Consider the following 13,645-nt stretch of genomic DNA (forward strand, 5'->3'; position numbering starts at 1 on the left):
AAATGACAGTTCATTATACATTTTAAAGGCATGAAGTTAACATAACACAATTGATTTGAGCCAAATTGAAAGATCAATTATTTTTTTGTAGTAAATTCCATGGCTTATTGTAGCATATATGCTATTCATTCAACACATTATCTCTCTATTGTATAGCTACACTCTCAATATTCCCACTTTCCCTGATTTACTGAGTTATTAAGCAATAAGGCACGAGGTGGTGTGGTATACCAATATACTATGCACAACGCTTCGCAGAGTGCCTGGATACAACCCTTAGCCATGGTATATTGGCCATATACCACAAACCCCGAGGTGCCTTATTGCTATTATAAACTGGTTACCAACGTAATTAGAGCCGGAAAAATACATGTTTCGTCATACCCGTGGAATACGGTATGATATACCACGGCTGTCAGACAATCAGCATTCAGGGCTCGAACCACCCAGTTTATAATAAAGTATTATAGGGCGGCAGGTAGCCTAGTGGTTAGAGCGTTGGGCCAGTAACGGAAAGGTTGGAACGGATCCCCGAGCTGACAAGGTAAGAATTTGTTCTTAACTGACTTGCCTAGTTAAATAAAGGTTACATTTAGTATTAATATATTTAACTATATAAATATATATATATATATATATATAATAGTGTAGTATCAGTCACAGAGCCCCAACTAACCTGGGAGGAGCAGCGCGGACGTGGTCGCCCTGTCGACTGTGCCTGGAACGGATCCAGATCATCAGGGTTGGATTGGCTCCAGGTGCAAAAAAAAGCTGGCAGGCACATTGAAGAGGGACCTCTCCGAGATCCGACTGTTCAGTTCAGCACAGAGCAGACAGTCGGCGTGTAGCTGCCAGATAGACTGCTGCGTTACAGTGGGATAAAGTCATATTGTTTAATATGACTTCCATTGCTTTCTGGAACGTATTTGAATCGAGAATGGACGATAAAGTGACAATATAATTTCTGGTTAGTTGTCAGGGAGTTTCTGGAATTTTCTTTCAGGTTCTTACTTGTCAATTCTTAATTATTTGAGAGTATTTGTTTGGGATGACATACTGTTTACCGATCGTCTGATGGAGATAAAACTGTTAGGCTTTAATAACAAATCAAAGGTTTGTGAATTAGGGCTAAAGCCTACAGGCACAGCGTGCGATTAGTATGTGGCAAATATAAATTATGGTTTTATAATGTAATGACAATATTCTAATATTATTTTAAAATGTGTTATTTTAGAAATCTGTTTTGAATGAAGAATTTGAACAGGGATTGCCCATCTCCGAATGACGGGATTTGTGCGCATTTTGGGTTGCAAGTCATTCAAGAAAATTGTTTGGCTCGTCATCGCCTTGAGTGACTTTGCCTGGTTTTTGTTTTGAGCTCTCCCAGAAATGGTGGGGCACCTACATTTACAAGCTATGGATGACAGTCTGGAAGGAAAGAATCGGGAGGGACTGCTTGACAGTCCGGATTCGGGACTCCCTCCGAGTCCAAGTCCGCCCTTCTATTCGCTGTCCCCCGGTCTGCTCGAGTCGCGCTCCGGGAGTTGTACGACGCCAGTCGAGAACCATGGATACTATAAAAAGGAGAGCAAAGAAGGCAAACTGGTAAGCAACAGTTGATCATGTGTTTTGATAGCTTACAAGTGCCGCTGGCTCTGCGCATTGTGCAACAAGTGCGCAATTATGATAAGGAAAAAAAAGAAAAAAAAACGGAAATATTTTGAGCAAGACAAGAAGGAATTGCAGCTATGTACCCTCCGATTGACTTTATTGTTAAAGCATGTGTCCGTCATGGTAGTATGTAAACTGTTTTGTTTTGAACAGATACATGAATTTGCAAATTTCTTACCCCTAAACATCTGGTTTTCCTCTTACTGTTGGCTTTTCACTGGTTCAGCGCATAGGCCTAGACATCTGATTCAGTATTATCATTAGAAATCATACCGTTGAATGAATTCTGACATGTCTTGATGATTGCTTGGATCATTAATCTCAAACAATAATAAACAAGTTTATGGATAAATTACTTAAAGGCCTCAGATCAAACATCTAGGGTCTGATCATCCAGTCCTATAGGCATCTAGGATCTGATCATCCAGTCCTATAGGCATCTAGGATCTGATCATCCAGTCCTATAGGCACAAGTATTATGTGTAATAATACTTGTAGGTATTATGTGTAATAATACTTGTAGGTATTATGTGTAATAATACTTGTAGGTATTATGTGTTATAATACTTGTAGGTATTATGTGTTATAATACTTGTAAGTATTATGTGTTATAATACTTGTAGGTATTATGTATTATAATACTTGTAGGTATTATGTATTATAATACTTGTAGGTATTATAATACTTGTAGGTATTATGTGTTATAATACTTGTAAGTATTATGTGTTATAATACTTGTAGCCTATAGGACTGGATGAAATAGAACCAATGGTCTAGCTTTCTCTCATTTCTGTGTTAAAATCGATTCAATTGTTTGTGGTGATTTGGTCATTTGTAATAATTAACTATTCACTGCAGAAACACCAAGAGAAGCAGTGTCCAAAACACCCTCTCTGTTAATGTTCCATGAAAGGGATAAGCATCAATCTGGATATGTTCTTGCCTCTTGAGTGAATATTTAACAATACTTAAGAGTCAATGAGGAATGTTACAAGAGAGTCAGAGCGCATATCAAACATATCTCTCTGTCTGTCCCATTCATGATGGAATAGTTTGCAAGTTCATTGGCAAGCCCAGGGTTGAAGTGACCCATAGAAACAAACAGAACTCTAGGTCAATGTGTAAACACTCTAACCTTTTGAGTGTGTGTGGTGGTAGCAATGGAAATGGGCGAGGGGACAAAACAGAGTGTGATTGGGATTATATCTGATTAGTTCCTTGGGTCTGTTGTGGTCTCCATTACTGACAACTCTCAGGTTAATACCCTCTAGTCGACCATGCTTCTGCTCATGCAGAATATTACACTATAACCTAGCGTTACCCTTTCACTGCAGCCAATGCCAGCTTGGAAACCAGACAGCCCATATAGGCACATGCTTCGGCTTGAAATCCCCAATAAATAGATAGTGTGAATAGTGCCTCACACCTGGGAGAGGACACACATTTGATCTATTATTATTTGATCAAGAAATGCAATTTGTGTAATGTTGGTTAGAAATAACAACAGTTGTATCAATCGTTTGCAATGATTTGAGTGAAGTGCAGTAATCCCACTGAGGAACAAAGGTCATTTATATTTTTTTTAATTGTTACCAAGGCACTCCTAATTTAACTATCAAAGGAACATGTTCATACAGGTCACGATAGCATTTATGTGTGCTTTTAGGGGGAAGCCAGCAGCCAACCTCACATACAGTACAATACAGTAGATGGGAGTTGCGTGACACTGGTTTGTTGAGGCCTGAAAGGAAGAGATATGGTCCTAATCCCCTGGATGTGGGGACTGGTGGAGCTCCCCTGCTTTGTGGTTTCCCATCAAAACAGAAGCTTTGATTGGGGCTGATTCCGCTTGTGGTTCCAATACCTTTAATGGGATTGCATATGTATGGAAAATATATATATCTTCCATTAGAAAAGGCTGGCACATTTTTTTGTGGGAGCTTGAGCTATTTTCTTTTATATACAGTATGTGCATGCTTGGCACTGGCAGTAGGCAGACATGCATGCACATGCAGAAGACTTGACAGGCAGCATATCAGATGAAAGGAGGTTGTCAATGGAGGGGTGAGCAGGTTCAACAGTATCTCCTTGGATAGACATTTATTTGTATCGCAGTCAAACTCCTGCTTTATATTTTGGTTATTAAATGGTTTATTACACTCTTATAGCTTCATATGGGGGATGCTGAGAGTCCGTCTCACCAGTCAGTGTTCTGGCCCAGTCAAGGAGCTCAGTCAGCACTATAACTATCCCTGCATTATTTTATAGGACAGAAAGGAGACTCGTGTTGTGAGTCATCAGGTGCTTATTCCAGCTTTAGTGTTGATATTGATCGTGATGCTGGAGTTTGAAGACATCTACTATACTCAGTCAGAAGTTTACTGTGTGATGATGATGGGCAGAGTTTTTCCTTACTCCAGGTCCTCGTGATCTACGTCGAGTGTATGAGAGAGTTGCTCTTTGTCTGAGTGTGTATTGTACTGCATGTGGTTTTATGCTTAGCTGCACACCAGGTCGAGGTGGGTGGAGAAGTGCTTCCGGGAGAATGAGTTCCGTATGTGTGCAGCTTCCTGGGTACTGTAGATTAGGGATTAACATTTTCCCGAGGATCTACCAAATTTCAATACGGGGAATAATTTATATTTATCCCGAAAGTCACGGGAAATACCACAAAAATTGGAAGTGCCCATTCAAAGCCAATATATGGTTACTATGCCAGGGTTCTCGCAAAATAAGATTGTCACTGCGCAACATTGCCGGCTTGGCTGCGCCACAATGTAAATATTTCACAGCAAGTGAAACTGATGGAAACGATAGAGTAATTTTGATCGCCAATGACATGGTTGTGAATTGCGAACCAGGCCGTTCATCAATTCCGAGCGTTATCATGTTCCTAAATTAATTCAGCGCCTTTCAGCAGTAGGCCTAGGCTACTGCATATGGACAAAGAGTGCACCCCGGACTCACAGAGCGCACCCGGAGTAGGCTATAGCGTTATCGAATCATACAAACGTTGTAACCGCAGTCAAATAAAAGTCAAATGACCAAGCTTGCTAGATAACCTCCAACGAATGACAGAATATCTCCTATTTGGCAAAATCGAGTTAATAATTATACAGATCAGCTCATAAATAACGGGGACATGAAGAGAGGACATTGTTTAAATATCAAGGTATCTTAACGGGGACCAACTCAAAAAATATATATCCACTCTCGTACCGTTTGGTGATCACACATTCTCTACCAAAGCTCTCATACAGTGGGGCAAAAAACTATTTAGTCAGCCACCAATTGTGCAAGTTCTCCCACTTAAAAAGATGAGAGAGGCCTGTAATTTTCATCATAGGTACACTTCAACTATGACAGACAAAATGAGAAGAAAAAAAAATCCAGAAAATCACATTGCAGGATTTTTAATGAATTTATTTGCAAATTATGGTGGAAAATAAGTATTTGGTCACCTACAAACAAGCAAGATTTCTGGCTCTCACAGACCTGTAACTTCTTCTTTAAGATGCTCCTCTGTCCTCCACTCGTTACCTGTATTAATGGCACCTGTTTGAACTTGTTATCAGTATAAAAGACACCTGTCCACAACCTCAAACAGTCACACTCCAAACTCCACTATGGCCAAGACCAAAGAGCTGTCAAAGGACACCAGAAACAAAATTGTAGACCTGCACCAGGCTTTGAAGACTGAATCTGCAATAGGTAAGCAGCTTTTTTTGAAGAAATCAACTGTGGGAGCAATTATTAGGAAATGGAAGACACACAAGACCACTGATAATCTCCCTCGATCTGGGGCTCCACGCAAGTTTTCACCCCGTGGGGTCAAAATGATCACAAGAACGGTGAGCAAAAATCCCAGAACCACACGGGGGGACCTAGTGAATGACCTGCAGAGAGCTGGGACCAAAGTAACAAAGCCTACCATCATTAACACACTACACTGCCAGGGACTCAAATCCTGCAGTGCCAGACATGTCCCCCTGCTTAAGCCAGTACATGTCCATCGTGAGATTTTGAGTGAAAACCTCCTTCCATCTGCAAGGGCATTGAAGATGAAACGTGGCTGGGTCTTTCAGCATGACAATGATCCCAAACACACCACCCGGGCAACGAAGGAGTGGCTTCGTAAGAAGCATTTCAAGGTCCTGGAGTGGCCTAGCCAGTCTCCAGATCTCAACCCCATAGAAAATCTTTGGAGGGAGTTGAAAGTCCGTGTTGCCCAGCAACAGCCCCAAAACATCACTGCTCTAGAGGAGATCTGCATGGAGGAATGGGCCAAAATACCAGCAACAGTGTGTGAAAACCTTGTGAAGACTTACAGAAAACGTTTGACCTCTGTCATTGCCAACAGGCAATGAGGCTATATAGGCTAGGCTATATAACAAAGTATTGAGATACACTTTTGTTATTGACCAAATACTTATTTTCCACCATAATTTGCAAATTAATTCATTAAAAATCCTACAATGTGATTTTTCTGGATTTTTTTTCTCTCATTTTGTCTGTCATAGTTGAAGTGTAACTATGATGAAAATTACAGGCCTCTCTCATCTTTTTAATTGGGAGAACTTGCACAATTGGTGGCTGACTAAATACTTTTTTGCCCCACTGTATGGGCAGCAATACGAGACAACGCAAAGAAGTGGGGGAAATGTGATAGGCCTATTTTCACATAGGCGAGACGTGCTTTGATAATGCTACCTATGGATTACAATATAAAGTTAGCCATTTTCATGCGAGAAGTAGTCAGGATTTGGGGTTTCAGTGGGATTGTGACGATAGGAAAATAGCTCTATATAAGACTACTACTCGAGTCACTAGATAAGTTATACAATTGATGTAGGTTACATTATTGCATGCTAAATGTTTCTAGTCAGTGATAGATGAGCAAACGAATAAATGAGCTACCACTTCCACTGGTCCAGCCAGAGTTCAATTAACCAAATATACAGACAGAGATTCAATGAAGCAAAATCACAATGATTGATTATCAGACAAGTCGCATGCTTTTGGTCAGGAGTTGGACAGGCTACTACACGAGAGAAGAGCAAAATCCACGTGTAGGCTGATAACATGCTAGTAAAATGTTTTGATCAACTAATATATGAGCAAACTAGAATAAAGGGTATCATTAGCACCCACCTCAATTTAGCTAACATGTCCCCAGCCTAATTGTTACCAAATATCCAAACGGAGATCAGTGAAAACTAAAACATTGATGACATTGATTGATTTATCTACTAGAGTCCCCACGGCTTGTCTCAAAATAGCTCGATGGCGCTGTCCCAATGAAAATGGTGTTGAAATGATAATCTAGGTGACCACACACGACTATTGCTAATAATTCATATAACGGTTGGATGTGACTTTCGAAGTTTCAGTATAAGCAAGAATTTGATACATGCCTTCAATTGTATTAGTCTACTTTATTCCAATATTTTTCTAATTAGTTGATCATAGCTAAACTGAGTTTTTCTCACCACTTTTTCTAGGCCTAATGGCTGTTTCCTTGTCTCTCTACTCTGCAGTTTAAATCAATATAGTTTACTGTTTTCTAAAAATCAGGCTTTTTTGGGGGGTTCGGTCTCATTTCATTTCTGTTATGTTGGACCAGGCCTGGGCTTGGGTAGGGCCAGGATCACATTTTCAGTTCTAATGAGAACTCTAAACTGCATTCGGGTCTTGTGTGCAGTCCAGTAATGTCAATTATGCATGTGCTTTCAATTTATGGCGACTATGTGTGAAGTATATATGCTAGGCTAAAGGCTTCCATGTGACAACCTGTTTTGATAATGTGCTATGTGTGGGTTTTGTGGAAATGCTGTAGTGCGACATTGGGTGAAAATTTAATTTCCCTTGTCATTAAATTTCTTTCGGGAAATGTGAAGTGTGGTCCCGGGACAGTCCCGTGATTCTGGTTGCCAATGTTAATCCCTACTGTAGATGGAGGAGCTCCTAGCCTGGAGCCCACCTCCTATTCACAAGTGTTTACACTTTCAAAGGCTGCCAACATATTCATTCCCCTGGAAAAACAGCAAGGGTGCTGTTCCTGCCAGAGCACAGAAGACATGCCAATCACACTCGTTTAATTTGATGATGCCAGCAGCACACAGTGGAAAATTAATGACTTTGCAGATGAAGGTAGATTTACAGGGATTAACAGCAATGAGGGTAGCATGGTTATTGGTTACACTAGCTCTCATCTGAGTGAGAGTGATATACTCAGCAGAGCTGAAGTTACAAGCTGGGGTACGGTACAGCCTATAGAGTGAGTTTTTGTCCGGTTCTGATTAGGGGGTTTGGGTAAAACGAGCTGTGTGCTGCACAGTGATTTGAGTGGCAACTCTGCTGTGCCCTTGGCCTGTTCTGACCTGTCCCAAGAGCAATTGTATGGGTTTGGAGAGACATGTGCAGCCAAACCTTAACATGTGACAACTTTCCTCGATCTACACTTTGTAATGACAGAGAGAGAAAGAGAGCTGGTGGGAACAGAATGATAGCTGATTCAGGAAGTTTGTGTTTGGAGAGATCCTGTAATTACACATAAAAGTGTTAGTTGGATGTCTTGGACTCACAATGAAAGGTATTGTCTGGATGGCATTATGACTAGATGTCATCCGCGCATGCCTCTGGGCTCAGACAGCAGCACTGTATAGACTTGGCAAAGGATTTAGAATTTGCTAATTGGTTCCAGAAGCAGTAGCTACAGTGTAGGGGTTTGTGCCTATGACTTTTTGGTCTCTAGGCAGACGGTGGGACAAGACAGCAGAGGCCTTCTCATAGGGTCTTTCCCAGGCAGAATGCTGGGTGTAAACAGGTGAACCAAGTCTGGTTCAGACTAGACGGTATTTCACTCTCTGATGACATGGTCTAACCTGTGTCGTCTGACTCAGCCGTATGTGAGACATTTTTTTTAAACCTTTATTTAACCAGGCAAGTCAGTTAAGTTCCAATTCTTATTTACAATGAAGACCTACTGGGGAGCAGTGGGTTAACTGCCTTGTTCAGGGGCAGAATGACAGATTTGTTACCTTATCAGCTCAGGGATTCGATCCAGCAGCCTTTCAGTTACTGGCCCAATGCGCTAACCACTAGGCTACCTGTCGCTCTAACCACTAGGCTACATACTCTGATGAGATGCATACAGTACGTACCATAAGGTTGACAACACTGACTACAAGGCTTCATTCATTTACAGTCAATTGAAATCAAATGAACCAAAACATGTATGTGACCTCTCTGGGACAGGGTTTGTTGTGTAGTGCAGACAGACAGATAGACAGACAGTAGCCTCTCTCCTGTCCTGGTCAGCCTTGTCTGCTGTTGGCTGGGCTGGTGTGTGTGTCTGGACTGGTGGCTCTCTGTTGGGTTTATTTAGTGGAGGCAGCAGAGCGGTTCTAATGGCTTGAGCAGGTGGAACAGGGACGTTGCCCAGGTTCAGGACACAAAGAGGTGGAGGGACACTCTCAACTAGCCCCCTCAGCTACACAACAGGCAGACATGCTGGCTGGCTTTGTAAGTCCTTTCAGAAGCATAACCCTAGGCTGCTTGGGGGCTCAGTAAAAAGAGATTGACAGCTACTGTAACAATTCATATGGCCTTGTCCCACTATGTAATTATGTGCATGAAAAAAGTAGTGGTGTTCTGTTTGCTACTTGTTGCGTAGACATGCATCACCATTTCCTCTATCTAACCAGGCTGTGTTCATCTATTGTAGCTGTGTTGAGTGAATGCTGGGGGAGATAACACAGGACTCCTCATGTGAGTTCCTATCCTGTTATAGGTGGATTCAGAGCCTGCATCTTTGCCAGCTAAAGAAACTGTTCTCTGTATTAGGCAGAGAGCACTAGTAGTAGGATCTCACAGGACAGTCTGTGATGACACCTACTCTTGCCTGTAGAATGGATTCTGCCAGCTCACTTCCCTTACCTGCCAGCTCACTTCCCCTCACCACCAGCAGGTTCATTTTTATACATTAACAGGGGGTAAAGTGATGGATTTATGTGAATGGCCTGCCTAATCTCATACCTCTATCCTCCCCTAGCTGCCGTACCTTCTCCTGAACTCAACGGGGACGGACCTGAAGGCACGCATGTACCCTGTGTTCTTTGGGGAGAGCATCGAGGTCAACCCAAAACCTGAAACAGAGATCAAGTGAGTGATCCTTCACCAAACTACATACAGAATGGGTTGCTATTAATAGTAGGGCTGTGACAGTCATGGAATTTTGGATGATGGTAATTGGCCAGCCAAATGACCGCGTTCACCATAATAACCGCTCAAATAGCATTTCTTTAAAACAATATCTATATACAGTACCAGTCAAAAGTTTGGACACACCTACTCATTCAAGGGTTTTCTTTATTTTTTACTATTATCCACATTCTAGAATAATAGTGAAGACATCAAAATAACACATATGGAATCATATTGTAACCAAAAAAGTGTAAACAAATCAAAATATATTTATATTCTTCAAAGTAGCCACCATTTGCCTTGATGACAGCTTTGTACACTCTTGGCATTCTCTCAACCAGCTTCATGAGGTAGTCACTTTTGGTTACTACATAATTCCATGTGTTATTTCATAGTTTTGATGTCTTCACTATTATTCTAGAATGTGGATAATAGTAAAAATAAAGAAAACCCTTGAATGAGTAGGTGTGTCCAAACTTTTGACTGGTACTGTGTATATATATTTTGACATACAGTACATTTTATACTCTGCTCCTGACTGCATGTGCTGCCATAGAAATAGAATGAATAGAACAAGTGTCCCCATTTAAGTCAATGATGGCATAATGGGTGGACTGGTGACCATTGCAAAGTAGGAAGTAAAAGAAGGAAGTGTACCCAAATTTGTTAATTCATCTCAACTGACATTACAAAAAAAACATTCCATTGCATGAGCCACATCAGTTAACATCACAATACCAGGCAGCGATTGCAAGTGTACCTATGAGTTTAAAAGTCAAATTGCCACACGAATGCCCGGCCGTCTGGTCTTAAGTCAGTTGATCGCCCCTCCCCCCCAAAATAATGATGGTCTTCATCCATAACCGTCTGTTACAGTTATACAGTAATTGTGGCAGCCCGACTTAATAGTGCCATCTAGTGATCAGCTTCTATACCAATTACTGCTTAATCTATTACTTAATGTTTGCCCTTCAAAGTACTTTGGTACTTCAATACTTAATCCAATGTCTTTGGTTCTACTCCCCAGGTGTAACTCTGAGGTGAAGTACGACTCAGACAAGCACTACCGGGACCAGGTGTACTGCGCTCCTGTTCCAACGGTGACGTCCTACAGCGAGACGGTCGTTGCCATGCAGAACTGCACCTGGAGGAGTTACAAGTCACAGGTATACCTAGAGCCGCGCCAGAGGCCCCTGCACTACCAGACCACCACCATTGTGTACCCCAAACACGCCAAGAACACTTACCGCACCACGGTCAACTACAACGCTACGGGCTCCCGCCGCTGGTTTGTCTCCACCGTCCAGCTGGAGTCCAGTGAGGACAGCAGCCCCTGCATCATCTATACAGAGGACCTCTAAACCTGATGCCTGCCATGCTAATCCTACTGTTATGGAATGGACACACACACACACACACACACACACACTACATAATGTATTAGGGGTACTGTAGGGGAAGTACAGCGAATCACATAGGCCTTTAAAGAGCTGCACTTCATGGTTCATTATTTGTCTGATTGAGTTGAGCCCTTCCAGTCTGTAGCCTCCTTTGATAGCTGAGCATGACTAATTAAGGCTTGATGGTAGCATGTTACACATCTTGTTGGACTGTCAATATGTATTATAGAAATGACATATTCATGAATGCTCAAAAGGGAAAAAGTGCGAATACACAGACAGACTCATGAAAAGCAGCCTCTGTGTAAATGATGTAGGTATTCTGAAAAGAGGGGGAAACAGAAATGCAATACTTAGCATTTGAAAGATTGGACCAAAGATTTTGTATCAAAGGAGGTTTCACCCTTGTAGTGAGTTATGTCTTTGTCTCAACCTCATCGAACTGTCAGAAAGGACTCCTGCATTAGATCTACTTCACAACTGTGCAGTTTTCTTATCACGTCTTGAGGGTGTCATGAGCACATCATTTTCACCTCCGGCTCCGCTGTCTTGCTTTGACACCAAACCACATCTTCATGACATAAACTCTAGAATCTGCCTCTTTTGTCTGTTAGACAAAGGTCTTTTAAAGGAAAATATCACATTCTCTTACCATTTTCTACAACCAGTCTTAGCAGGCACCTTAAACAGCAGGCAGACAGACAGTCAAGGTTTCTGTTATAGAATGCCTCTGGTGAAGGAGATGCCCGTTGGAAATGCCGAACTTGGATCCAGAGAGGAGGAGGGAGAGCAGAGCTAACCAGTTAATACTGTGACTAGCTGGGCAAACCTGAGGAACATTTCTGTCTGTTTTTAGACAGCTCTAACCTTTGATGTCCTGATTGTTTGGCAGACTGGTAAACACAACCATAAAAATCCCAACAGCTACTCTCTCCAGCAGACTGTTGTAATATACTGGATAAGGAAATGGGTGGCTTGGATTTATATACTGCTGTCAGGTAATGTTGTAGGAAAATAATACAGATGTAATATAGATTATTAAGAATTGCCTGATCTGGCTCACAACCTCTTTTTGTCTGACTTATATACATATGGATTATGGAACCTGGTAAATGTTGAACTGTGTATTATGAATTCAGATTACTTACCTCAGGTTAAAAAAAATAATCTCTACTCTATTTCATTGAAAATGTGTATTACCTACTTTTAATTGACATATTGAGCAATTTAAAAAAAAATGAAAGCTGTAGTTAATGTAGGTGTTGAAAATGTACAAAGAAAGGTGTGTTTTATACACTCAAGAATATGGTAGGAAGAAAGTAAGGAGAAAAAGTGGAGAGCGGCTGTGCAGTTTTATCAGTGGTTTTTGGAGGTTTTCTTGAGGGTTAAGATGTTCTGAATACTTTTGAACCATATGTATTATAGTGGCTTGCACAGAAAGATAGTTCACTGGAAAGATTGTTGTGGGTTTATGTGATGTGCAGAAGGTATCTGAGAAGTCATTATTGGTACGTTTGAGTTGATGAAAATCTAGGGGTCTGTTGTTTTTCTTCTTATTAAAGTTAGTGTTCACTAACGGTTGATTTTGTTCTTGTAAAATACTTTCCTGTTGTATATGTGGTATTGAGGCATTCTCTTTATATTTTTGTATATTTTCTGTCAATCATCTTTTTTTTTGTTTTGGACAAGAGAAAATAATTTAAAAAGACAAATGTATATCTTAATTGAATAAAAAACGAAATTCCAAAACACAAAGTGCACTATGGCCTCTTGTATTCTCAATATTTTATTTTCAGCAGATTAAAAGAGCCTAAAAGCCTGGGACACAAAACTGCATTATTGACACCCTGATTTAAATTCACAGCAGCATTCCCATGGCTTCTCCAAAGTTAAAGATAGGGCCAGGAACAAATAATCCATACAGCCCCTCTGTTATTAAAGACAGGCCATTATTTTAATTTTGTGTTCACCACAAAGGAAAGGAATATCATTTATCCAGCAGCAGCAGCACAGGAAAAAGGAAGTTCCTCAGACATAGAGCGCCAGGGAAAAGGTCACATTAAATGTGGCGCAACTACTTAACTGTTGAAGGTTCTGCCCTGCCTCACACTTTCAGGAGTAAACGAGTGAGAGAAGGAGAGGAAAAACTCAAATGAGAAGCTCATAGGCTTGAAAGTAAGAAGGCAGAACTTATCCCAGAAATGCTTATATCAATTAGTCAACACTTCTACAATTAGCACAACCATGGTCGTTTCCAAAGCGTGAATATTTAGCATCTATAACTCAAGCACTATCCATCCCATAAATCCATCCTATTAATATCCAAGCGATATTAAAATAACAGCAGCTCTGCCTCTCTCGTTTGGCAG

The 13,645-nt window shown here is 41.0% G+C and overlaps 1 protein-coding gene across 3 annotated transcripts; it reads left to right on the forward strand.

Annotated features, from left to right (window-relative positions):
- The first annotated feature begins 800 nt into the window (after positions 1–800).
- rflna (refilin A) lies at positions 801–12,712 on the forward strand. Of its 3 annotated transcripts, none has more exons than XM_024417320.2 (4): positions 801–1,113; positions 1,379–1,605; positions 9,725–9,834; positions 10,904–12,712. In XM_024417320.2, the coding sequence occupies exons 2-4, from the start codon at positions 1,390–1,392 to the stop codon at positions 11,235–11,237; spliced, it is 660 nt and encodes a 219-aa protein (XP_024273088.1). In that variant the 5' UTR covers positions 801–1,113; positions 1,379–1,389; the 3' UTR covers positions 11,238–12,712. The 3 variants fall into 3 exon arrangements, with proteins under 3 accessions (XP_024273088.1, XP_024273087.1, XP_024273086.1); XM_024417319.2 differs by having other exon boundaries at positions 802–967; positions 1,235–1,605; XM_024417318.2 differs by having other exon boundaries at positions 802–967.
- Positions 12,713–13,645: the final 933 nt, after the last annotated feature.

The sequence above is a fragment of the Oncorhynchus tshawytscha genome, linkage group LG04, assembly GCF_018296145.1.
Source record: "Oncorhynchus tshawytscha isolate Ot180627B linkage group LG04, Otsh_v2.0, whole genome shotgun sequence".
NCBI classification, from domain to species: domain Eukaryota; kingdom Metazoa; phylum Chordata; class Actinopteri; order Salmoniformes; family Salmonidae; genus Oncorhynchus; species Oncorhynchus tshawytscha.